General features: G+C 66.2%; 1 protein-coding gene across 1 annotated transcript in view; it reads left to right on the top strand.

Moving 5' to 3' along the window:
• Nucleotides 1–13,558: 13,558 nt before the first annotated feature.
• The window catches only part of MOB2 (MOB kinase activator 2), a 31,584-nt gene continuing 22,919 nt past the window's right edge, over nt 13,559–22,223 (top strand). Inside the window, exon 1 of the mRNA XM_090292637.1 lies at nt 13,559–13,665. Coding sequence (XP_090148763.1) covers nt 13,649–13,665 — 17 coding nt within the window. The 5' untranslated portion in view covers nt 13,559–13,648. The remainder of the gene's footprint in view (nt 13,666–22,223) is intronic.

Below are 22,223 nucleotides of genomic sequence, written 5' to 3'. Positions count from 1 at the left end.
ACTAAAAGGAGGACTGGAAAGGGCTGGTGCTTGTCTCAGGCAGCATGGCAGTGCGTCCCCACCCGTAATGCTCAGCCCCTGTGGCAGTGGGCGGTGGGGGCACCCTAGGGTGACCTGCTGGGTCCCTGATGCCTCGGACCCTGGGGCAGGGTGGGACTCCAACCACTGACCGAGAGGACTGGGCACCCAGAGGTCTACTTGCCCAAGGGCCGAACCAAACAGGTGGTGAGGCAGGATGGAACCCAGCCCCGCTGCCCAGGCTGGCCTCCACCTGCTCTGGCCCCCCACTGCCGTAACATATGACACGGGTCCCCTAAATGCTGGGCACGCCTCCTCCCGCCTTTCTCCCCAGCTCCGGGCCAAGAGCTGTCGGCACTTGTAGGCAGAGAGTGGCAACGGGCTCTGTGTGTGGGGCTCAGCCTGTCGGTGGCGATGCTGTTGGTTAGGACACCTGCCCCCCCGCCCCCACCCGCACCCCTGGGCCCCCCACAGGCATGGCTGGCCTGGCCCGGCCCAGCAGTTCCTCTAAGGGCAGTGAGCCGTGCTCAGCACTGGCCCCAGGGACGTTCAGATAACAGGTTTGTTTGCCAGTCCTGGAGCGTACGTACATCCGGTGCCCAGGGCACGTGGTGAGGTGGGGGCAGCAGGACGGGGCTCAGCCACCATCGGGGTCGAGGGCGGTGCCCAGGGTGTCGCGGGCTCACTCCTTCTTGGCAAGTTTAAAACAGAGGAGCAGAAATTAAGGCGCGGGGAGGGGACAGCAGGTCACCCCAGTGCTCACTTATCTAGGCCACCAGGGCTTTCTGAAAGGGGACCTTCAAGGAGGGGGTAGCCAGGGGAGCTGGCCACTTGTTTAGGCATGATGGCCACCTGGAGCTCCGTGTCAGGCACTCACCTTACGATCAACAGCACTACGTGTCGGGCACTTAGACTGCGGGCGCGATGGATGGGTGTGCATGTGAGTGGGTAGATGGGTGCAGGGGTGGGCGAGAGGATGGGTGGGTGGCTGATTAAGGAGTGGGTGGCTGAAATGGGTGGGGAGCAGGTGAACGGAGGGGGTGGGTCAGTGGTTGAATGTTTAGATGGATGGCGGGCAGATGGCGGATGGTGAATGGGTGGATAGGAAGTGGAGGGTGGATGGATGGGAGCGGATGGGTCATGGGTGGATGGGAAGTGATGGGCTGGTGAATGGGAGGATGGCAGGGAGACAAGGCAAGAGTGACTACATGCCACCGCTCTGCCAGCCTGCCTTGCGTTACAGCTGCGCACCTGCCTGCACTCCACCCCCCCCAGACCTGAGAGAGGTGCTGACCTTGCTAGTCAGAGGCACCCAGTCAGTATTGTCAATATTTAGTGAATGAAGCCCACACTATCAGTCTCAGAGCTGGACACCACAGTGGAAGCCCAGCTCAGCCCTCTCCGAGGCCCAAGGTGGGGACCTGACTTCTCCAGTGTCCCCAGAGTTGAGGGTGGGCTTAGCTGCCGTTAAGTAGTCCCCGGAAGTATCCTGGAAGGGGCCGGCCTCAGTGGCCACTCAGACAGTTCATGCTCCCGTGGACGGATCTGTCAGGCACTCCCGCTGCGCAGGTCCAGCCAGGTCTCAGGAAGGCCAGGGCTGGGGGTGGGGGCAGCCCCTGAAGGCCAGGCTGTGCTTGGAGAGGCTGGTGCATCGCAGCCAGGGCCACCGAGCGTGGACAGACTCGCCACTGCACTGGGTCTATGCTGACGGCCTCTGCCCAAGGCCAGGTCGATGGGAGGCGGGCTATGTCCAGCTCTGCATGGCTCTGAATGGCAGAGGGGATGGGCAGGTTTGTGTGTCCCACAGAAAAGGGGTCCACCCTGAGCAGGTGGGGTCCATTGCCATCCAGGAGAAGCCACGAGCCTCTGAGGACCTGAATAATGGAACTGGGAAGCTGGTGCCCTATCTCCCAGAAAGGGGTGCAGAGAGCTAGGCGCTGGGTAGACAGGCGTGAGAGTGGGCCCATTGGGTGGGGCTCCTCCAGGGGGTCATCTCCTGCTGGCAGGACACCCGGGTCAGTGCAGGTGTCCCTCCCAGCTGGTGGGGCTTGTGGAGCCACCCACTGAGGACTCTCACCCATTTTGGTGAAGGCGGGTGCAGAGGTCTAGACTACTAAGGCCGTCCTGGGCCTGCTCCCAGCCCCGGGGTGAGGGTCTCCAGACAAAAGGTCCTTTATGAAGGTGTGCCCAGGCCTGATGGTGTGGCAGGGGCTTTACGAAGGGGGGGGGGGGCGGGGGTAAGGGCGGGGCCAGAGTTAGTCTGGTCGGGCCTGAGAAAATGGGGTTGAGCTATGGGGCTGGTTCCCAGAGCTCGGAGTGAGGCCTGGCAGGGCTGGGACCAGGGAGGCCTCCACAGGCCCGGGCCAGCAGCAGGCAGGTGCCTGGGGAGCTCCATTCCCCTGTCTCCTCCTGGGGAACCTCAGGCGGAGGGACGGGGAGAGGGAGGGAGGGGGCAAGAGGAGAGGGTCTCCCTGAAGCCAGGAAGGGGTTCCATGAGGGAACTTTGGGAATGTGGGGGAGGGGAAGCCACTGTGCAGCCCAGAAGGGGGGTGTCCTTACAGATGCAAACTTGAGACTAGGGCACAGGAGGCGTGGCCCAGCGGGGTTGCCAGGGGATAGGGGCAAATCGCCCCTTACTCTGTTCCATGCCATGAATTGGGCGGGCGCTGGGGCCTCCACCCCACCCCCAGCCCCGTGCTCCTTCGGCTCCTCCCTGTACCACAGCCCCAGCTGGGGCCCCTCCCGCCAGCACACGCCGGGCCACCTGGCCCCGAAAGCCCTGCAGGGCAGGTGGTGCTGGGGACGAGGTGGAGGGCGAGGGCACCGTTGGCATCAGGGCCCGGCGACGCCAGACTGGCCTGATGCAATTGGCGGACGTGACTATAAATAGCCAAGGAGAACTTGAAATAGAAGCGGGGGGACAGGACGGAAGGAGGTGGAAGGGGGCCAGAGTTCTGGAGCCCAGGCGGGAGGAGGGAGGGCCGGAGCACCTGGTGCCCAGGGGAAAACAAAGCCCTGTGCTCAGCGCCCTGCCCCCACCGCCCGTCGGCATCGGGACACACTTGGGGAAGCAGGGTGAAGGCAAGAACTCTGCCAGCCCAGCCAAAGTGGTGCCGGGAGGGGGTGCGGGGTGTAAGGGACAAGGGGGAGGGGGCCCTGTGCCCGCCCCAGCTCCCCACTTTCTGTCCCAGGTGGCCTGTGAGCGGAGTGCCCTTCCTCCTCTGCCTCCCAGGAAGAGCTGAACTGAGACTCCTGCCTCTCCTTCCTGCACCCCCACCCCAGCCGAGTCCCTGGCCGGAGACCCCACCAGCACCCTCTCAGGGCCCTGGGGCCTGCGGACACGGGCCTGCCCAGGCCTGGCGGGAGGGAGGCTCGCTCTCTGCACCTTGACCTGTACCATCCAGTCGGAACCTCCCTGACTGGGAGGGGACTCAGAGGTAAGGCCAACCTGCCCAAGGACACACGCCCCGCCTGCGGCTGATGGGGGAGGCCTTGGGGCCCCGGAGCCGGCCCTGGTGCCTGTGGCCCTTCTGCTCAGCTTCCTTTTCTCCTCCTGCCCACTTCTCTGGGGGGTCTGGGGACCTGGGCCGAGGCTGGGCAGCCACAGGCCTGCAGGACTGAGCCCCATTGTGACAGGGTTTCCCAAGGCTGTGATCAGAGGTCGGACAGAGAACTCCGGGGCCTCCTCCCTCGCCAGTGACTTCAGCCCGGGTTCCCAACGCTCACCCTCTCTGAGGCTCCCCCTACCCAGGCGTCTGCCCCTCTCTGCTCCCCATTTCCGCTGGGCAGTCCTGGAGAGCGAAGCTGGCAGGAAGGACCTTGGCCGGGCGGCAGGCCTCTGGGCTGATCCAGAACAAGGGGATGGCGGGGGCCGCCGATAAGGCCCTTCCCCCGGAGTCGTCCCTAACAGGAAACTGCAGGAGGGGCAGGATTTGGGGCAGTCGGGGGACATTCGGGGCCCTCACCTCTCCCGCAGGTGGCTGACTGCCCCTCCCCTTGCCGAGGCCAAAGACCCAGCGCGGGGACGTGTGGCTGCCCCACCAGCGGTCCTACCGGCACCCGAGGGGCGCCGGGCAGGCGGTGACGTCCGGCCCGGGGTAGGGGAGCCCGCAGTGCGTGGCTGCAGCGGGCGCAGCCGGTCTCTGGACCCTCTGGGAAGAGCCCTCATCACACTCGGGCCTCCCGACCCCGCTCCTGGGAGACCAGGCCGCCGCCAGACCCGCCCGGCGCGCACAGCTGGGCTAGCCCCGGGCTCCCAGGGCCGCGAGACCGGGCGCAGTGGGTGCGCCGCGCGGCCGGGAGGAGCTCACGCCGGGAAGGCCGCGCCCACTCCCCGCCGCCGCCCGCCGGAGCGCGGCGCCTTTCATCCTCAAAGCGCCGCCCCGGGCCCCCGGGCCCCCGGGCCCCCGCCCCTGCGCGCGCCCTCGCCGGCCCCGCCCTGGGAGCGGAGGCGGGCGCGGTGCGCACCTGCTCCGCGGCCCGGCCCCTGTCGTGGCCCCAGGTGGGCAAACACCTGCTCGGTTAGGGCGGGACAGACGTCCCTCCAGAGTGCGCCTGCGGACCGGGGCGTAGTGCGCGCTGCTCTCCCGGCCTGGGCGACGGCCTGGGCTCGCGGCCACCCCACCGCGCGCTCCCGGGGCCCCGCCGGCGGAGAGCAGCCGGGCAGCGCCATCTGCTGCCCGTGCCCGGGGAGGGGCACATCGTCGCGGGCCGAGTTCACCCGTTAGCAGGCTCTGCACATCCCACTTGTCGGGGGCCCTGCAGGCTGGGACGAAGCGTGGCCCGGGGCTCCGGAGAGTCTGCCGTCTCCAGCCCCGCGCCCCCACCCGGCCCGACTGCAGCCTCTACCGCCCACAACCGGCAACGGCTCTGAGTCTCCCCGCCCATTCATCCTGGACCGTCAGACCCGGAATTGCCAAGCTGCTGGGTGCTGCCTGAAGTCTGGCTGGACTCTCATCCCAACCCCTCCAACTGCTCCCCTGCCCCTCCCCCGCCGCACACCCGAACCCTCACTGCGCACAACCCCCGCCCCTCCGGAAGCAGCACCGGCTCGGGTTCTTGACTCTTGCCCCAACCCCTGGAGGTTCCACCAGCCTTCAGCATCCCTTCTGCCCCGCCCCGCTTCCTCTTCCTGGTAAGCGTGCCTCCCCTGGTCTGGGGGTGTGCTCTGTGCTCCTTGACGGGCTCCCCACACAGCCGAGGGGGCGCATGTACTCACCCCCTCTGCTCGAGGTCTATCTCTTCCCCCCGCTGCCCGCAGGGCCCGGCACTCTGGGGTCCCCGTCTCTGCCTTCATGCTCGCATGGCGCCGGTCCTGTGTGCACCTCTGTGTCCACATTTCCCTTTTTAGAAGGACACCAGTCACATTGGATCAGGGTCCCCCTCATGACCTCATCTTAACAAACTTAATCCACAAAACCCTATTCCCAAGTGAGGTCCCATTCGTAGGTGCTGGGGACCAGGACGTCTTTTTGTGAGCGGGACACAATCCAGCTCATAGCAGGTATCAGCACAGGGAGGGAGGGAGCGAGGGAGAGTGGGAGACAGGCACCCACTCTTCCAAGGACCCGGGGAAGCACCTCAGTGTCCTGCCTCAAGAACAGGCTTTCTGCCATGGGTCTGCAGAGCCAGGCTCCCGGCCGACTGACTGGAGTCTCTGCAGACCAGAGCAGGCACCAGGCTGACCGGGAAGTGCCATCGGGCCATCTGGTCCCAGGGTTCCCACCTGCTGCTGTTCATGATCCCCTGAGAGAGCTTCTTCAAATGCAGGCCTGTCCCTGGGCCCCACCCGGACTACAGGGTCAGGCCCTAAGGGGAGCAGGGCCCAGGACCCTGTATTTACAAAGCTCCCCAGGGAGTGCGTGCACTTGTTGATAGTGACTTCCCATCTAGTGACTCCACCCACTGGTTAGAGGGGGTGAGGGGCGGTCCCCAGGGGAGCTGGGTCCACTGACACCTGCCAGGGGCCATGGCCTGGGGGCCCCCAGCCTGCCCTGCCCCAGCCAACGTGGGGACTGGAGCCAGAGAGGGCTGTGTGGAACAAGGTGGGGGAGCAGGAGCTGGGAATGCAGGGGCCCCGCCCTCCAGCCTAAGGCACCTCTTCCATCTGTTGTTCACAGCACACACACATGACATTCAACTAGCAGGCGACCCAGTCCAGCAGGGGCTGGGGAGGCGTCCTGTGAATCCCCTTGGAAGGGCTGGGTGACAGGGAGTGAGGCCTAGGCAGTCCCCCTTGCCTTGCTCCCCATTTTCCTCCCCCTTGAATGTTTCTGGGTACCACACCCCACCCAGCTATGGAGGGGCTGATGGCCGCCCTTCCCCACCCCACTGAGCTCTCTGAGTGACAGGCCCAGACACCCCAGCCGGCCTGATGCTCCAACTCCCCCAGCCCACCCACACCCCCAGGGCGCCCGGCGCCCATCTCCAGGGCACAAGGCTCCCAGCAGGACAGCCTCTCCTACACCCCATGCCCCTACACCCTGACGTGGCGCCTGCCCATTCTTGGCTGCTGGAGGTGGGGGTGGGGGTCGACCTGAGCTCCCCTGGGCCCCAGGGGTCAGAGCTGGCCTGTGAGTCCCCATCTGGGAAGGCAGCAGGAGCAGACCCAGTTGACGACGCACCCCCTCCCCCAGCTCCTCACTGCACCTAGGGCGAGTGCCTGACCAGAGGTGCAGCTTCTCATCGTAAAATGCGAGTGGGGAGCAGGGAGAGACTGTTGCTGACTTCCATCCCTGCTCCCACCTTTGTGAATTGTTTCACTTCATGTGTATTGGAGTCCCCTGGTGCTGGGGTGTGCATAAGACAGGGCCCACACCCCTCACGCCCTGGGGAGCGCCTGTGGGTGGAATTTGAGCGGCAGGGGGCATGTGGCACACCCCCACGGTGACGTCAGTGGTTCCTGTGACAGTGTATATGCAAGAGATGCTACTATTCAGAGGAAGGGGGCAGCAGGAAGATGGCCCAAGGAAGGGGCATTTGAGAGAGGCCTTTGAGGGATGAGCAGGAGTTCTCTGCACTGAAACCAACAGGCGGAGGGAGGAGCAGGACCCCGGGAGTCGGGGTGGGAGCGGGCAGGCTGTGCTGGGGTGCCCACTGCAGGCCGGTGCCCTGCCACCTTCCAGGGCTTTTCCCTTCTGGAGTCCATCTAGAATGGGGGCCGGAGGTCCAGGCCCGCCAGGGTGAGGCAAGGGGGGCGCTGAGGCTGCCGCCACGACCCTGAAAGCGAGCACCTCCTCCCACTCTGTGCCCACCCTACCTGAGACTCATCGGGGCTCCGATCACTCAGCCCTGGGCTGAGGCCAGGTGTGTCTCTGGGAAACGTTCCTAAACACCTGCATGCCATCTTCTTTTGAAAAATGGAAGCCAAGCCTGGGCCAGTGTGGCTCAATTGGTTGGAGCAACGTCCGGTAGCCAAAAGGTTGTGGGTTCAACTCCCAGTCAGGGCACATGCTCGGGTTGTGGGTTCGACCCCCTGTCTGGACTCATATGATCCCTTGTCCCTTCCTCTCCAAAAACAATTAAAAAAAAAAAGTCCTCAGGTGAGGAGAAGGAAGAAAGGAAGGAAGGGGGATGGGACACTTGGCGAGGCTGGGCCTGTGGCCTTAGGCAGCGGGAGACCCATTCAATCTGGCTGCCCTTTGCTGGGGGACAGACGCAGAGGCGGGTTAAGCTCGGTTGAGGCTCCTGGCGCGGAAGAAAATATTGGGCGCCTTAAAAAAAAGGGAGAGACAGGGAAAATAAAAATACATGTTGTTAACCACATTTTTAATAAATTAAAAATTGCACATATGAAACCAAACTTGGTGTCATTAGAAAAAAGTGTGAAGTTGGGGTTTTGTGGGGCCATTCAGAAGTTGGGGCCCAGGGCCCGCGCCCGGTGCGCCCGCCGTTAAGTCTCTCTGGACAGGCGCCCAGAGAAGCCTCCCTTCCTGAAGTCGTTCCCTGCCGTCCTGGGCTGGCCAGCGGCACCGACAATGAAAGGGAACTGCCTCCTTCCGCCTGGGAGGAGCCTGTGTGCTTCGAGACTGTACAGGTAGGTAGGCAGGGGCTCCCCTCCCATTCTCTTTGCTGCAAGAGGGTCCAGGTAGAGGGAGTTTGTCCCCCGGAGTCAAGGCCAGAGAGGACCGAGGTGAGTGACGCTCTTGAAAATCCCCACTCAAGAGTCGAGAGCATGGAAGACACAGATGTGGGGACTGGCGGGGAAGCACCCAGTTGGACCTTAGGACGCATTCCTGAAAAAGATGCTTCGACCTGTCACCATGCAGATGGGTCACACTGAGGCTGGTGGCGGCAAACCTGCAGCTGCGACTCGGTGGGGACTCCCAGAGGGAAGCGCATCCGCTGTGCTTTCGGCGATTCGACTGAGCGGTCACCCCTGTTATGGGCTGAATTGTGTGTCCCCCAAAGATACGTGGGAGCCCTAAGCCCCAGTGCCTTCTTTGGGAACAGGGTCTCTGCAGGTGTAATTGGGCCGAGGTTGTCGGGGGACCTGATCTGTGGCTGGTGTCCTCAGGAGAAGCAGGAAGTGTGGACACAGATGGAACTCACACGGGAGGCGGGGGTGACGTCACGTGAAGAGGGAAGCAGAGATCGGAGCGCGGCATCTACACGCCCTGGAACCCCTGCCGTCCCCAGAAGCTGGGAAGACACCAGGCAGGTCCTCCTGTAAGGCCTGCGACACCTTGACGTCAGACTCTGGCCTCCAAAGCTGGGGGAGGACACATCTCTGTCGACGTCAGCCACCCAGTCTGTGGCTGCTTTTTACCGCACCCTCGGGAAACGGGTCCCCTCTCCCCCCAACATCTCCATTCCATTTTCTAAAGGTTCAGTCTCCACACACACAGGCCCTGAAGTGACAGCCAGAAGCTGGGAGTGGGGGCATGGGTGCTGAGCACGAGAATAAGCCTTCAGCCCCGGCTGCTGTGGCGCAGGGGACTGAGCACCGGCCTGCAAAGCCAAGGGTCGCCAGTTCGATTCCCAGTCAGGGCCCAGGCCTGGGTTGCGGGCCGGGTCCCCAGTTGCGGACGTGTGAGAAGCAACCACACACTTATGTTTCTCTCCCTCTCTTTCTCCCTCCTTGCCCCTCTCTCTAAAAATAAATAAATAAAGTCCTGAAAAGAAAGAATAAGTCTTCAGCCCTGACCGGTGTGGCTCCATGGGCTGGGCGTTGGCCTGCAAAGCAAAAGGTCACTAGTTCAGTCCCCAGTCAGGGCACCTTCCTGGGTTGCGGACCAGGTCCCCAGTTGGGGTGCATGCAAGAGGCCGCCAATCAATGTTTCTTGCCCTCTCTTTCTTCTTCCCTTCCCCTCTCTAAAACTAAACTAAAAGAAAAGAAAACAAAGAAAGAACGAGAGAAAAGAACGGGAACTCAGTGAAGAAAACACGAGGAGTCAGTCACCTGACAGGTCCCAGCAGCCCTCAGTTAAACAGACAAGGCCCGTTTCTGGGAACCCAGTTACCCGCTGTCGCTGGGACCTTGGCTGGCCGCCGTTTTCATGGGGGGATTGTAGTCCCCTGCAGGTTCCAGGGAGGGGGGCTCAGAGGAGCGGGAGGAGGAAGGACCTGGAACGCAGGTGTGAGGTGGGCAGGGGGGCCGGGCATGGTGGTGATGAGCCCTGAGAGAGGAGCATTGGGTGGAAGTGCCTCCCAGGGGCACCGTGGGCCAGGTGGCTCAGCCACACCTGTAGACGGGGACACCGAGGCCCCCGCCTGGGGGTGCAGGGAAGCCTGAGCGTCCCAGGAGTGATGCCAGGTGGTGCTGGTGGGCCCTGAGCCCTGGCTGCCCCAAGGGCACCAGTCCCTCCGCCAGAACCTAAGCCACACGCCACAGAGGGTCTCTCCTGCCTCTGGGGACAGGGCACTGGAGCTGGAGTGTCCCCCAGCAGCTCAGCCCTTCAATGCCGGTGTGGGACAGGAGGCCCGCTCCACGGGCTGCTCCCGGGGCGACCCCCTCCTCTGTCCTATCCAGACCCAGGGAGGAGAGCCTGCCGGGGGACAGGCCGGAGTGGGCAAGTGGCCGGCTTGGGAGCAGATGGCTCTGGAATGCCAGGTCCCTACCTGTGCGCCCAGGGACCTGGGGCAAGTCACCACACCTTAGGCGCCCACAGTGGTGTGAGGTCATGTTAGAAGCTCACGTAGGGCGGTCGGGCCAGTGCGCATCCACGGAGTTTAGTGAAGACTCAGAAGGGCCGATGCCCTGGAAGGGGGAGGGTCGGGTCACGAGGAGGCCACCCAGGGGACTGGCTTTCTGCAGGGCCTTTCCCAGAGCAGACCCCGGGCTCCTTTGAGACCAAGGGAATGCTGGCCCTCTGGGGCAGTGGGGAGGAGGGGCTGTCTGGGCTGGGCGGGCCCTCTCTGTTGCTGGCACCTCCGTCCCTCACCCTCGGCCTTACTTGGGACTGTCCCAAGCACAGGAGCCAGCTCAGGAGGCCAGAGGGGGCCATTGTTCTCCGGCCTCCGGAGGACAGGAGAATGTGTGTCACGAGGCCTGCCCCGTGCCAAGGCCACCCGGTGGGACAGCTGGCACCGGGAGGGGGTGCTCTGCCCTGACAGACCACGGTCCCCATTGGCTGTGGGGGAAGGGAAGACAGCCAGAGGCAGGCCCTCTGCCCCCATACATGATGACCAGGGGCCTGCCGGGTGGCAGGAGTGGGGGCGGTCAGTGGGACTGTGGCACAGAGAGGGTCAGGCCAGAGGCCAGAAAAGAGAAGGGAGGACCAAGCAGGGCTCAGCCTGTGTCCTGGGTCAGCCATTGATGGGAGAGCCGGCTTTGCCCGCTGAGACTCAGCCATGTGCCACCCTTTTCCTGGACGCCTCGTGGCGGTCCACCCCATGAGGGAGGACAAGTTCCTTGCGGAGATTCCTGCAGGTCCTGCCTTCTCGGGGTCCACAGTCTAAAGCAAAGCATCCTTGGGAACAGCAAGCGCCTCCTGTCCCTGGCTCAGCCGCCCCGGGAACCCCTCGGGACCTGGGCAGAGGCAGGTGCCAGCAGAAAGAGGCGAGGCTGAAGCCTGGAGCCTGGGTCCATTTCCTAGGGCTGCAGCGGCCAAGTCCCACCGGCGACAGCTGAGAACAGCAGGGGTGGGCTGTCTCAGTGTGAGATGAGACACCCACCATGCTCCGCGTCGGTGGGGCTGCTGCCGCCAGGGCGGGAGGCAGGGGTCTGAGGGCGCCTTCTCCCTGGGACCCTTCACGCTGGCACCCTCTGTGCTCATCCATCTCTGGGTCCCCATTTCCCTTTTTCCCAAGGACATCAGTCATATAGGATTAGGGGCCCGGCCTTCCCCAGTAGGACTTCATCTGACCCTGTTTCCACATAAGGTGCCTGGGGGGTTAGGACTTCAGTTTTTCTCTTTGTGGGGGGAGGGGCACACTTCGACCTCTGCCACCCCAACCTTCCTTGTCCCTACAGTGGTGTGACTGTTCTCCCGAGGGAGGAGGAGGAGGAGATGGACGGGGATGTAGGGCAGGCAGCTTACGCAGGCTAGTGCTCCCCAGGCTAGTGCTCCCTGAGGGCGCTGGTCCTCATTAGCAAGGGCCCTCGGAGCAGCGTTGAATGGGCCCACGCTGAGGAGGTGTGGCTGAGGCTGTGGCCCTGACAATGCTACCACCTGGCACTCCCCCGTCACCAGGTGCGTGGAGAGTGTGGGGAGCGCTGACACGAGGAGGCAGGAGGGCCCCGGGCTCTCGGAGCAGAGCCACATCCTCTTAGGAAATAAATCACGATTCTTTGGGATGCAGGCTTCGGCTTGTCCCTGGGCTCCGCCTGCGGCTGTGCACAGACCAGGGGCCAGCGCATGGCCGTGCAGTCTGAACTGCCCGTGGCAGGCCGAGTGACGTGGTGCCATAAAGTGGGACGTGCCCAGAAGCAGCCTCACCCAGGGGGCGGGCATCGGCCTGGAGCACAGGTTAGCTGCGTGAACAGCTGGGGGGCACTCCCGGCGTGCCCGTCGTGCCTGCCCACCTTCCCACCGTCAGCCTCCCCCTGGGACCTCCTGAAGCCTCTTACGACACACCTGGGAACACTCTCATTACACGCATAAGGAAACTGAGTCACAGGGGTGTTAAGTTGTCCAAGCCACCAGCCGCCAGTAAGTGGAAGAGCTGGGATCTGAACCCCAGGCTGCGGAGGGGACACGGGATGGCTGGGGCACAGTGGGGACAGGAAGGAAGGCGGATGGGACCTGGCGGTTGCCCGAAGCACGCCTAGGACCAGCACGCCGAGCGAACAGCTCGTGGAGGGGCACAGCAGCCAGATCACAGCGGCTCGTGCTGCGGGGCGGCGGGCGTGGGGTCTCCGTGGCAGGTGCAGATACAGCCCGCAGGCGAGCGTGGGCCGGACAGCCTCCCAGCTGTAGCGCGGGCCCCCGCCACGCATCTGCACGTTCTTCCTTCCGGAGACGGCACGCTGTCCTCACTCGTGTCTCACATGGTGGCGGTCACGAAGAAGTGACGGGACAAGGGAGGCCTCCGCGCGCCCCGGCCGCTGCGGAACCCACTAGGGAGAGGGGAGCAGAGTTTCCGGGATAGGAAGGGCAGTGGCACCGCGGCGGGCAGCCACGTGGGTTCCCCTCCGGGTGCCGAAGAACGGCGGGTGTCGGTGCGAAGGCGCAGAACCGGGCGGACGGCCTTCCTTCCGAGGAAGGCCCTCCTCGGCAGGCGGCGTCTGCCTCTCCGTCTGCCAGCCGCCAGCCTCTCGCGGCCCGGGTTTCCCGGGGGGAGCCCCTGCAGCCGGGGCGCGCCCGCGTCCACCGCCCGCCTGCTCTAGTGCGGGTCCCCGGCCTGGCATCGGGGCGTCGGCGCGCTGGCAGCCGACGCCCGCCCCCCACCCCAGTTTTGGGGCTCCCGTGCTGGCAGAAGGGGCTCCCTTCCCACCCTCCCAGAACCGCGGAGGAAGGCAGCCCGCGGCTGGGCCGGCGCCCGCTTTCTGAAGGCGCCCCCGTCCCAAGCTCTGTCTTTGGTCCACCGTCACGGTGCACCAGACACGGGGCCCCTGCGGGAGCTCTCACTCGGGAGGGGCCTCCCCAGCGGGCCTCGCGCGGCTGCGGGGCGCTGGGGCCGGAACGTTCTCCTCGCGGGTCCCTTCCCTGCGGGGCGGCAGGACGCAGACCGGTTCCCCGTCTGCCCGGCCCTCCTGGCCGTGCCGGGAGCCTCCAGCGTCCGTCCACGAGAAGTGCCCGTCCGCTTTCCCCTTTCTGTCGCGGGCGCCTGAGAGGCACGACCGACGCCTGAGACTTTCTGGGCCTGGAGAGGAGCGAGGTGACAGGAGGGGACCTGCAGGCGAGGGCAGGGCTCTAGGGGTTGGGGGCTGCTCCCCTGTGCGCGAGGGGCCAGCGCGAGCGTGCGGGGACAGCCAGGGTGGGCGGGGGCCGCCGGGGGTCCGGGCGGCCGAGGGCGGTCCCAGCGCGTGCGGGGCAAGCCGAGCGCAGGCTCCGAGCGCTGTGCGCGGGGCTGGGCGCCGGCGGGACTACGCTTCCCAGCAGGCGGCGCGCCCGCGTCACTTCCGGCGGCGCCCGCGGCGCGCGTGTGGGCGTGTGCGAGTGAGTGTTTACTTCCGGCCGCCGCCGCCGCCGCCGCGGGCAGAGGGCCGAGCGTGTCGGGCGGCGGGCGCGGCGGGTCCCGCGCAGCCATGGACTGGCTCATGGGGTGAGTGGGCCGACCGGCGGCCGAGCGGAGGGCCGGGGCCGCGGGAGGGGCGGCGGGCCGCGCCGCGGGCAGCACCGGTCAAGGGCATCCGGTGCGGGCGGCGCGGGCTGGGCCGGCGAGGGGTGTCTCCGCGGGGACCGGGAGCGGGGCGCGAGGTGGCGGCGCGGGGCCAGGGGCCGCTGCGGGCGGGGGCGAGACGCGCGGCTGTCGGGACCCGGAGCGGGGCGACGCTTGGCCCGGGCAGGACCGGCGTCCCCGCGGCCCCGCCGCTCCCCGGCAGCGGACCCGGGTCAGGCCGGCCGCACGTCGCCGCCGGGTGTGCGGCGCGCTGGGAGGTCGGAGCGGGCGCCGTTCTCGCCGGTCGCCGCGGAGAACCTGCCTCCGGGAGAACTAACTTTGACGCCGGCAGAAGGCAGCTCCTTAGCAGCGAGGACAGCGGAGGCGAGCGGCCCCGCCTAACCGGCACGCCGGGCCGGGTGAGCCGGGCGAGCGGGGCGAGCTTGGGGGTGGGGAGGGCGCGGTGGGCGCGGCCCTGGTCGCGCGGCGGCCGGCGGAGCGGGCCGCGGGGCGGGGTGGAACGGAAGCGGCGCGCCGGGCCTCCCCCCCGTGCGCTTTTGTGTCGCGCTGCGGACCGGAGGGGCAGGAAGCCGTCACGTCGCCTGCAGAAGTTCCGTGGTGGAGCGGCTTCTCTAACCGTCCTGTCCTCGGGAACCGAGAAGAGGCGGCCCTGCCGCATCCGTCCCGGGCTGCGGCCTCATGGCACGGCTCGGGGGCCCGGTCCTTGTCCGGGGGCTCGGGCTGGGAGCCGGGCCGCGGTGGCAGGGCTGGTGCCGACGCCCGCGTCCTGGGAGGCTGGGAGGGTCTTTGTCTCCCCGGGCGGTGCCTTTGCCTGCAGGTTGGGTGGAGTCTCGGGAAGGCGGGGGCCAGCGGACTAGCGCCTGCCGGGTGAGCTGCGAGGCCGCGGAAGATCCGCGTCAGGCCGCGCAGCATGGAGCGGAGCGCAGGGGGCGCGGGGCGCGGGGCGGGGGCGTCGGGAGGCCGTCGCCCCGGCCCTGCCGCTGTGAGCTCTGCAGGCGGCCGCTCGCCTCTCCGGCCCCGGCCCCTCGAGGCCTCCTGGGAGGTGGAAAGGGCCGTATATCTGCGTGTGACGTCGGGGGAGGCCGAGAAGAGCGTTTGTGTGCCCGCCGGTGCTGTCTCGTGGGGGCCTTGGAGCGCGAGCAGCCGCCTCTGCTCCGTGGGAATCGTGGACGCTCGTGGACACTCGCTTCCTGCGCCCCCCGGGAGGGGCCGACCCGGTTCAGCCCTGTGCGCTCTCGGTGGGCGCGGGGTCCGCTCGGCTGTGTGGTCAGCCGGCTGCGCGGTTTGTCCCTGCCGGCAGCCCGCGTTCGCCCGGCGAGTCCTCGGAACCCACCGCCGTCTGCGCTGTAGGACTCGGCTGTCAGCAATGCCCGACCCGGAGCTCACCGGCGAGGCTCCGGGGGCTGTCTGAGGCCGCGGTCCGGTGAGGCCTGTGCGCGCTCACCCCTGGGCCCCCTTCCGGGGGCTGGTCCAGCTGCTGGACGCCGAGGCTTGGAGCGGCTGCTGCGTGGGCCCCTGCCTGGCCGCACCCAAAGGGCGGCGGTGTCAGAGGGCTCCGAGCGGGGCTTGGTCCTCTCAGTGGGCTGTGTCCTGGGCGTTGTAAGTCGTGAATTTGCTAATGAGTCTTTAACCGCGACATGCCACCCCTGCACCCCAACCCCAGAGTGAAGGTGGTGCAGGGTCAGTGGTCAAGTCTGGTCTTCAGGAGCCCGTTTTCAGTGTGACGTCACAGGACACGGGGGGGGGGGGGTTGCTGGGGACCCCTGCCTTTCCCACACCTTTATTGAGCGTCTCCTGGGAAGTGTGAAGGTGCTGGTGCCCAGATTAGGCGCACAGTGCGCAAGCAGCAGCGTCCCCTGGATGTCGCCTGCGCGTGTCCACTTCTGCAGCCCGTCCCCGCCCCCTGTTCCCTCCGAGGACAGCCGGCCCGCGTGTGCACTCCCAGCCGCGGCCTGAGCTGGCCGTGAGTCCTGCACCTGGGCTTCAGCCTGGGAGAATGCAGGAAATGTGTTCTTGTCTTACTGTGGCTTGGTATGTTTGTTAATTCACAGCATTGCTTGTCAACCAGGTAGTTTGGACTGTAGCTCTGTTTTTGTTTTAAATCTTTTTTTTATTTTAAAGAAGCAGTTTCTTTGCTTCAGTTCATCTCAGGCGACAAAGCATGGCCGCGACCGTAGCAGCAGTCATGCCCCCTTCTTTGGTGACACTGTTTTGTCCCTGAGAGGCTTTGCTGAGTAACGGGGCGGTGTATCTTCGGCTCCTGACTGCGTCTGAGGGGAGGGCGGCCCTGCGGGAAGCCTGCTCGGAGGCGGAGGCAGAGACAGGGCCAGGCCGGTGCGTTGGGACTTGCTGCCGGAGTCGCTGGCACGGACCTGGCGCAGCGGTCGCAGGGCGGCCTGTGCACACCTGCTCCCCTCTGCCTTCCCCGGGCTGGGCAGGGGCCGGCCGTCGGAGCCCGCGTGCCGAAACGCCTTCCCGATCGTGCAGGGGTCCCCGCTTCTCACGCCAGCTGCCCCCGTCTGGGCAGCTGATGCCCAGGTGGCGGCCTTGCGGCCGGGAAGGAAGCCAGCCAGCCCCAGAAGGGCAGCGGCGGGAGCCACGTCTGGCCCCTGGGTCGGCGACGGGGAGCAGCCCCACCGCAGTGTTTGGTGGTTTGGGGAAAACTTTTGTTTTATCCTTGACTGGCAACCGTGGGCATTTGTGAGCGGATGAAGAAAGTGTAGTTTAAGTTTTACCAGAAGCTTCCAAGGTTCTGGAAATGCTGCAGAGGAAACTCACCTTCTCTTTGACTGGTGGGAGCAAACATGCGCCCTCCCACTGGCCCCACATGGTGCCCGCACCGTGAGGTTTGCCGGGACAGGCCCGCCCTCCCGCCTGGTCCCACAGCCGGGGGTGGCAAGCGCACCCAGGAGTCCCCGCCCCCCTTGCTGGGGCCGTGGCCCCCTTGACATAGCACCTCCTGTTCTCCTTCAAGCGGCAGGCGCAGTAGACATGGGCACGCGAGTGCGTGGCCTCGGAGCCCCGGGCCAGCGCACAGGTTTTCAGGAGCCTGGCTCTGCCCTTGGGCCCCCGCGCCTGGGTGGAGCCACATCCTGTCTGCAGGGACTGGAGGGGGCGGTGACTGTCTCCCCTGGCATGGTGCCTCATGGGAGGATGTTGCCGGTGGCTGACGACTGTGTCTGATCATGGGGAGACCCAGACTGAACTCGCCCAGCCTCGCTGAGGTGTAATTTACATACCGTGGAGTTTCCTTGTTCTAAGTGTACAATTAAGTAATTTTTCACGAAATTACAGAGTTGCGTAACCATTGCCACAGTTTAATTTGAGAACATCGCCATCCCCCCAGAAGAGACCCGCTGTCCGTCGGCGGTCACTCCCTGGTCTGGGCAGCCCCCGCCCTGGGCAGCGTCTGATTTTCTTCTTGTCTCTGTGGACTTTCCTTTCCGGCACAGCGCATCCGTGTTGCTGCGTGTGGTGGCCGTCTGGCCAGTGCTGCCAGGCGATGCTCCGGGGTGTGGGGATTTGCGTGCTTTGCTTCTCTGTGGGGTCTGCACCGGCCCACGTCTTGCCACCGTGACCTGGCCTTTCCCACAGGAGCGGGGCCGCATCCTCAGCAGCGGGCCCTCCAGGTCCCGGCTGGGCTCATTCTGTTCTGGGTCCTGGCCCTGTGCCGCAGGTTCCGCTTTCTCAGGTGGCGAAGGAGGCCGGCACGCGCGTGGGACCGCAGACACAGGGGACGTGGAGCTGGGTGGGGGGCCGGGCGGAGGTGGCCCTGAGCCCAGCTCAGTCCGGCCGTTGGGGGGGGTGCATGGGGATCTTCCAGGTGCAGGGGAGGTGCGGCGGGGCCCAGGGAGAAGGAACCGCGCGCGCAGGCAGGAGGCCCAAGTGCAGAAACCGCCCTGCAGCCGGCGGCCCCCGAAGCAGGGGTTGGGGAAGCGCATCCAGGCACAGCCGCATCCCTTGGGCTCTGGGGCCCCGACATCCTTTGGGCCTGGGTCTGTGGAGCAGCTGCCGGGGCCGGCGTTGCTTTCAGGCCCCCGGAGAGAGCAGGGGGACCGGGAGCCCTCTCTGGGGCCAGCCCGTGCCTGGACCTTCTGAGCAGTACCGCGTCTGTCATGGGCCCTCCTGCTTGGAGCGTCAAGGACACCCAAAGTGTCCTTGAAGCTGTGCCGCTGGCAGGGGCCAGGTGGGACAGGACCCACTAGAGGGGTCTCTGAAAGGCTCTGCCCCAGCCAGCGGCTGGGGGCGGGGCTGCTCTCAGGGCGGACCCTTTCTAGGGGAGCCCTGGGCAGTGAGGGCCGCTGGCAGCCCAGGCCAGCCACCTGCTTCCAGCCTTTGTCCTGGTGGTCTCATCACCAGGTGTCTGCATTCGGGTGTCCCGTCCTGCTCTCCTCGCCCTTCTGCCAGCGTGAGGTGCGTGCTTGCTGGGTGGGTGCTCGTGCTGTTCCCACTGGCAGCGGTTGGTGAGCACGCCCCAGCCTGTGGGGGTCACTGCTGGCACGCTGCTGCCGTGGTGGGTGGCAGCGGTGCGCTTTGGTCTGTGCTCACGGAGCATTTCCACGTGGCATGCAGGCAGTGAGCCCGCACCACTGAAGTGCCAGCCCCGCTGTGCCCGGACTGCGGAAAGACCTGATGGTGCTGGGTGACCCTGCAGGTGTCAGATGTCTGGACCCCTGTGCGGCCTGGCCGTGTGCTCAGGCGAGGCTTCTCTGGGTCAGGTCTAATCCGCAGCCCTGGGCCCCGAGCCCCAGGCCCCCGGCCCCAGTCCGTGGCTGGCCAGAGCTGCTTTGAAGTCTCTCCTAGCACGCTGCACGTCCCTGTGCTGCAGCCTGTTCTCTGGGGACACGTGCGGTGAGGCAGCTTGTCAGAGCTGGTGCTGTGGAGCACGAGCGTGACCGCTGGTGTGCGGGGTGCGGGGCCCCCCGCGTGCGGGCGCAGCTGAGGGCAGGAGGGCGGCTTTCATCTGGGTCTGAGCGGGCACCCGTGGAGCTAAGACTAGGGGTGGCGGGGCCTCACCCTGGGCGTGTCGGTGGAGTTGGCTGTCCCCCATACCACCTGGTGGGGAGGGGAAGTCAGGGCTTGCCGCGCACGGCTGTGGTCTTACAGCGCTTGTGGGCACTGTGGGCGGCGGGGTGCTGGGCTTGGCCGGCCGCCCCCACCGGGCCCCAGGCAGCTCTGCAGTTTTTCCACCGTTGTTTCTCTCCCAGAAGTCTGGGCCTTTAGTTTTCAATACAGATAATAAGATGTCCCTGAAATGACGTTTTTAGGGGCCTGGGGTGAAGCCCACACTCAGGCCTGTGTGCCTGGGCCTGGAGCCTTGCTGGGGAGGCGTGTCCTGCTGCTGGCATGCGTGGTTGTGGCTGCCCCGCCACACCAGGGCCCGACTTTGTGGGGCTCCCTGCAGGCAGGCCCAGGCCCCAGAATCCCAGACATGGGCACCAGGGCAGGGGCTGGGGGGTGGACATATGCTGCCGTCTTTGACTTGGATCTTCCACCAACCACCAGAGAGCTCACCAAGGCATACTCCCACTTAAAGGATGAAGGCCAAGTCTTCCCCATCCCTCCAGCCTCGCCGCCACCCCGTGGCCACCTGTGGTGCTGCAGCCTGGTCAGCCCGCTGGCCTGTGCGCTCGCTGTCTCCTTGGCCTGGAGAGCCCCCCCCCCCCCGGCCTCCTGTGTGTGTGTGGCTTTGCTGGCTACGAACTCTTAGGACGTTCTGACTCCAGCCTCAGGACCCAGTGGGAGTGAGGATGGAGCTCCCTGTCACGTGTCTGTCAGAAAGAGAGAAACTAGTTCCATGTGTAGGAGCGTCAGAGGAATGGAGTACTTTGGGGTGAGCTTCCCCAGGAGGGAGAGCTGTGCACAGAAAGCCCCGAGGCACTGATGGGAGACGCTGGAGCCACGCGGGTAACCGCAGAGGCGCAGCGCTCACAGGTGAGACCAGTGAGTGTGGCCGCGACCGCGCTGCCCAGAGACCTGCAGAGAGATGCAGCGCGGTCCCATCCACGGTCCAGCGCACTTGTCACAGGAACAGAACTGACACTTGTTCTCAGCTCGGGGAGACCCGCAGCGGACCCCAGAGCGGCCCTGAGAGAGGAGCCAGGGCTGCAGGCTCACACTGCCTGGTGCCAAATGAGGACACAAACTAGGTCATCTAAGTGGCCTGGGCCTGGCCCGCAGACAGACCCACAGGCCGAGGGGACAGAGCAGGAGCCCGGGGGTGCGCCCTTGCTCATGTGGCTGGTTAGGTCATGGCAGAGGAGCCAAGAATCCAGAAGGGGCAAAGGGCAGTGTTTTCAGTAAAGGGGCCTGGAAAAACCGACAGCCACGTGCGCAGGAACGGGGCTGGACTGCTGTCTTACACTGGTCACAGACGTGAACTTGGTGGGGCGAGACGTGAGCGGAAGGCCGGAAACCATCGATCGTTCGGAAGAACGTGAGCTCCTTGACGCTGGTCTCGGCGGTTTTCCGGCTCTGACGCCCGCGCCAGGCAGTGAGCGCAGACCAGCAGGCCGCCTGGCTGAAGAGGAGCCCTGCACAGCAGAGACGGGCCACGGGGTGAGCCGCCCAGGGCGTGGGGGACGTGTTACAACCGTGCGTCTGCTAAGGGTTAGTACCCGGAAGCTGCCAGGAGCTGACATGGGCAGAGCACGGGACCAGGCGTTTTGCTAAAGGAGGCGTGCGGACCGCCTGCAGGTGCACGCAGAGGCGCCGGCCATCCCCGCCACTCAGGCAGACGCAGCCGCGGCCACAGGGCAGAACGGCTCGCATCAGCGAGCCAGGAGACGGCAGGTGCTGGTGGGGATGCGGAGAGAAGGGGACCCCGCGTGCTGTGGGGGCTCGTACACTGTGCAGTCCCGTGGGGACAGCGTGGTGGTCCCTTGCAGGGCTACAGACTGAGCTGCCGGGGCTCTGCCAGACAAGGCCGTCGCCTCGGGGCGTTGTTCCAGGAGCCGAGACATGGCCGTGAAGGCAGGGTCCTGCGCACAGCGGAGGCCGTTCAGCCTCAGAAAGACGAGGAAATCCTGCCATCGGCGACGACACAGCAGCGACGACACGGCGGCGACGACACGGGGCCTGGAGGGCATGGTGCCGATGGGGTCAGGCAGAGAAAGACGAGCGCCGCCCGACCTCACTTCCCGACGGTGGAGTCCAGAAAAGGAAGCCGGCTCGTAGGAACAGCGTAGGGGGTGGTCGCCGGGGCCGGGGGTGGGGAGGTCGGAGAGGTTGCTGCAAGGACACGGACTTCCAGGGAAAAGGGAAAGCAGGCGCTCGCTTCCCGCGTTCCCCCGTTCCCGGGGCTCCGGGCAGCCAGCCGCGGGAGGTTGTGGGGCTGGCGCGGCCCCAGGGAGGTGCAGGGAGGCGGAACCCACGCGCGGAGACAGAGACCGGGAACCGCGGGGCCCACGCCTGGCCGGATGTGGAGAGTCTTGCCACCCACGGCGGCCGCCCACGCACCCCCCGAGCGCGTGTGGAACGTGCGCAGGGCTCGGAGCCGCCGCACGGTTCCGCCGGCCGAGAGCGGCCGGAGCGGAGTCAGGCCCGCCGCCGGCCCGGAGATAAGCCGGGTCCCGTGTTCAGGGCTCAGGAGTCCCTTCCGAGGGCCCAGTGGGCCCAGGAGGGGTCGCGGTGGGCGTCAGAGGAGGTTTTCAGCTGACGGATAACGAGACACGCCCCGTGGGGTGCAGACGCACGTGAGAGTAGGGGCACCCGCGCCGGGCGGCCTCGCGGGGTGGTGACGTATGCAAATGAGCGCATGCAAATCACCCCAGGCCGGCCTCCCTCGGGAAGTACAAACGGGCTTCGCTTGTCCCCAGAGGAAATGCTGGGGGACCTAGCACCGCACTTCGGCCGGCCTGGCGGGGGACGCGGGGAGACGGAAAGAGCCCGCCCGGTGTGTTGCCGGGTGAGCTCACCGGAACCGGACGTGTGTTCGGGAAGGTGTGGGCACGGCGCCCGCGGGCGCACAGGCCGGGCCGCGAGGGGCGCCTGGCGGGTTCCCTCTCGCCTCTCGCCCTTTCGTCCCTTTCCTCTGCAGACCTGGGGTGCAGTCCTGGGGCGCTCTCTGGGCGGGTTCTCGGAGAAGGCCCCCTGGCTGCTGGGCGCGGGCGTTGGAGCAGGGGGCCCGCCGACGAGCTCACGTCTCTGAGATTAGAAATGGCGCGAGTGGAGAAAGAGACGGTCCAAGGGGCCATGCTTTGCAACGACGTGCTGGGCCGACAGGGTGTCCGTGCGTGTGCAAGCACGGTCCCCAAAGCTGGGGGCAGTGGAACAGGGGGGGCTAGGACAGAAGCAGCGGCAGGATCCTGGGCGGGCTGCTCTGGCGTCTGGACTGCCCGAGGGAGGGGGCCTTGGAGACGGGGCCGGGGCAGGGGCTGGACACGCACAGCTGCCCTCTGCTCCCCGTCTGCGGGCGTCATGGGGACCCTGGGAGCTCAGGGCGTGCACGCTGGTGGGGGGCGGAAGGCATGGCGTGCTGC

Source organism: Furipterus horrens, unplaced genomic scaffold (genome assembly GCF_987537825.1).
Source record: "Furipterus horrens unplaced genomic scaffold, mFurHor1.1.pri manual_scaffold_2, whole genome shotgun sequence".
Taxonomy (NCBI): domain Eukaryota; kingdom Metazoa; phylum Chordata; class Mammalia; order Chiroptera; family Furipteridae; genus Furipterus; species Furipterus horrens.
This window is presented reverse-complemented; position numbering and strand designations above follow the sequence as displayed.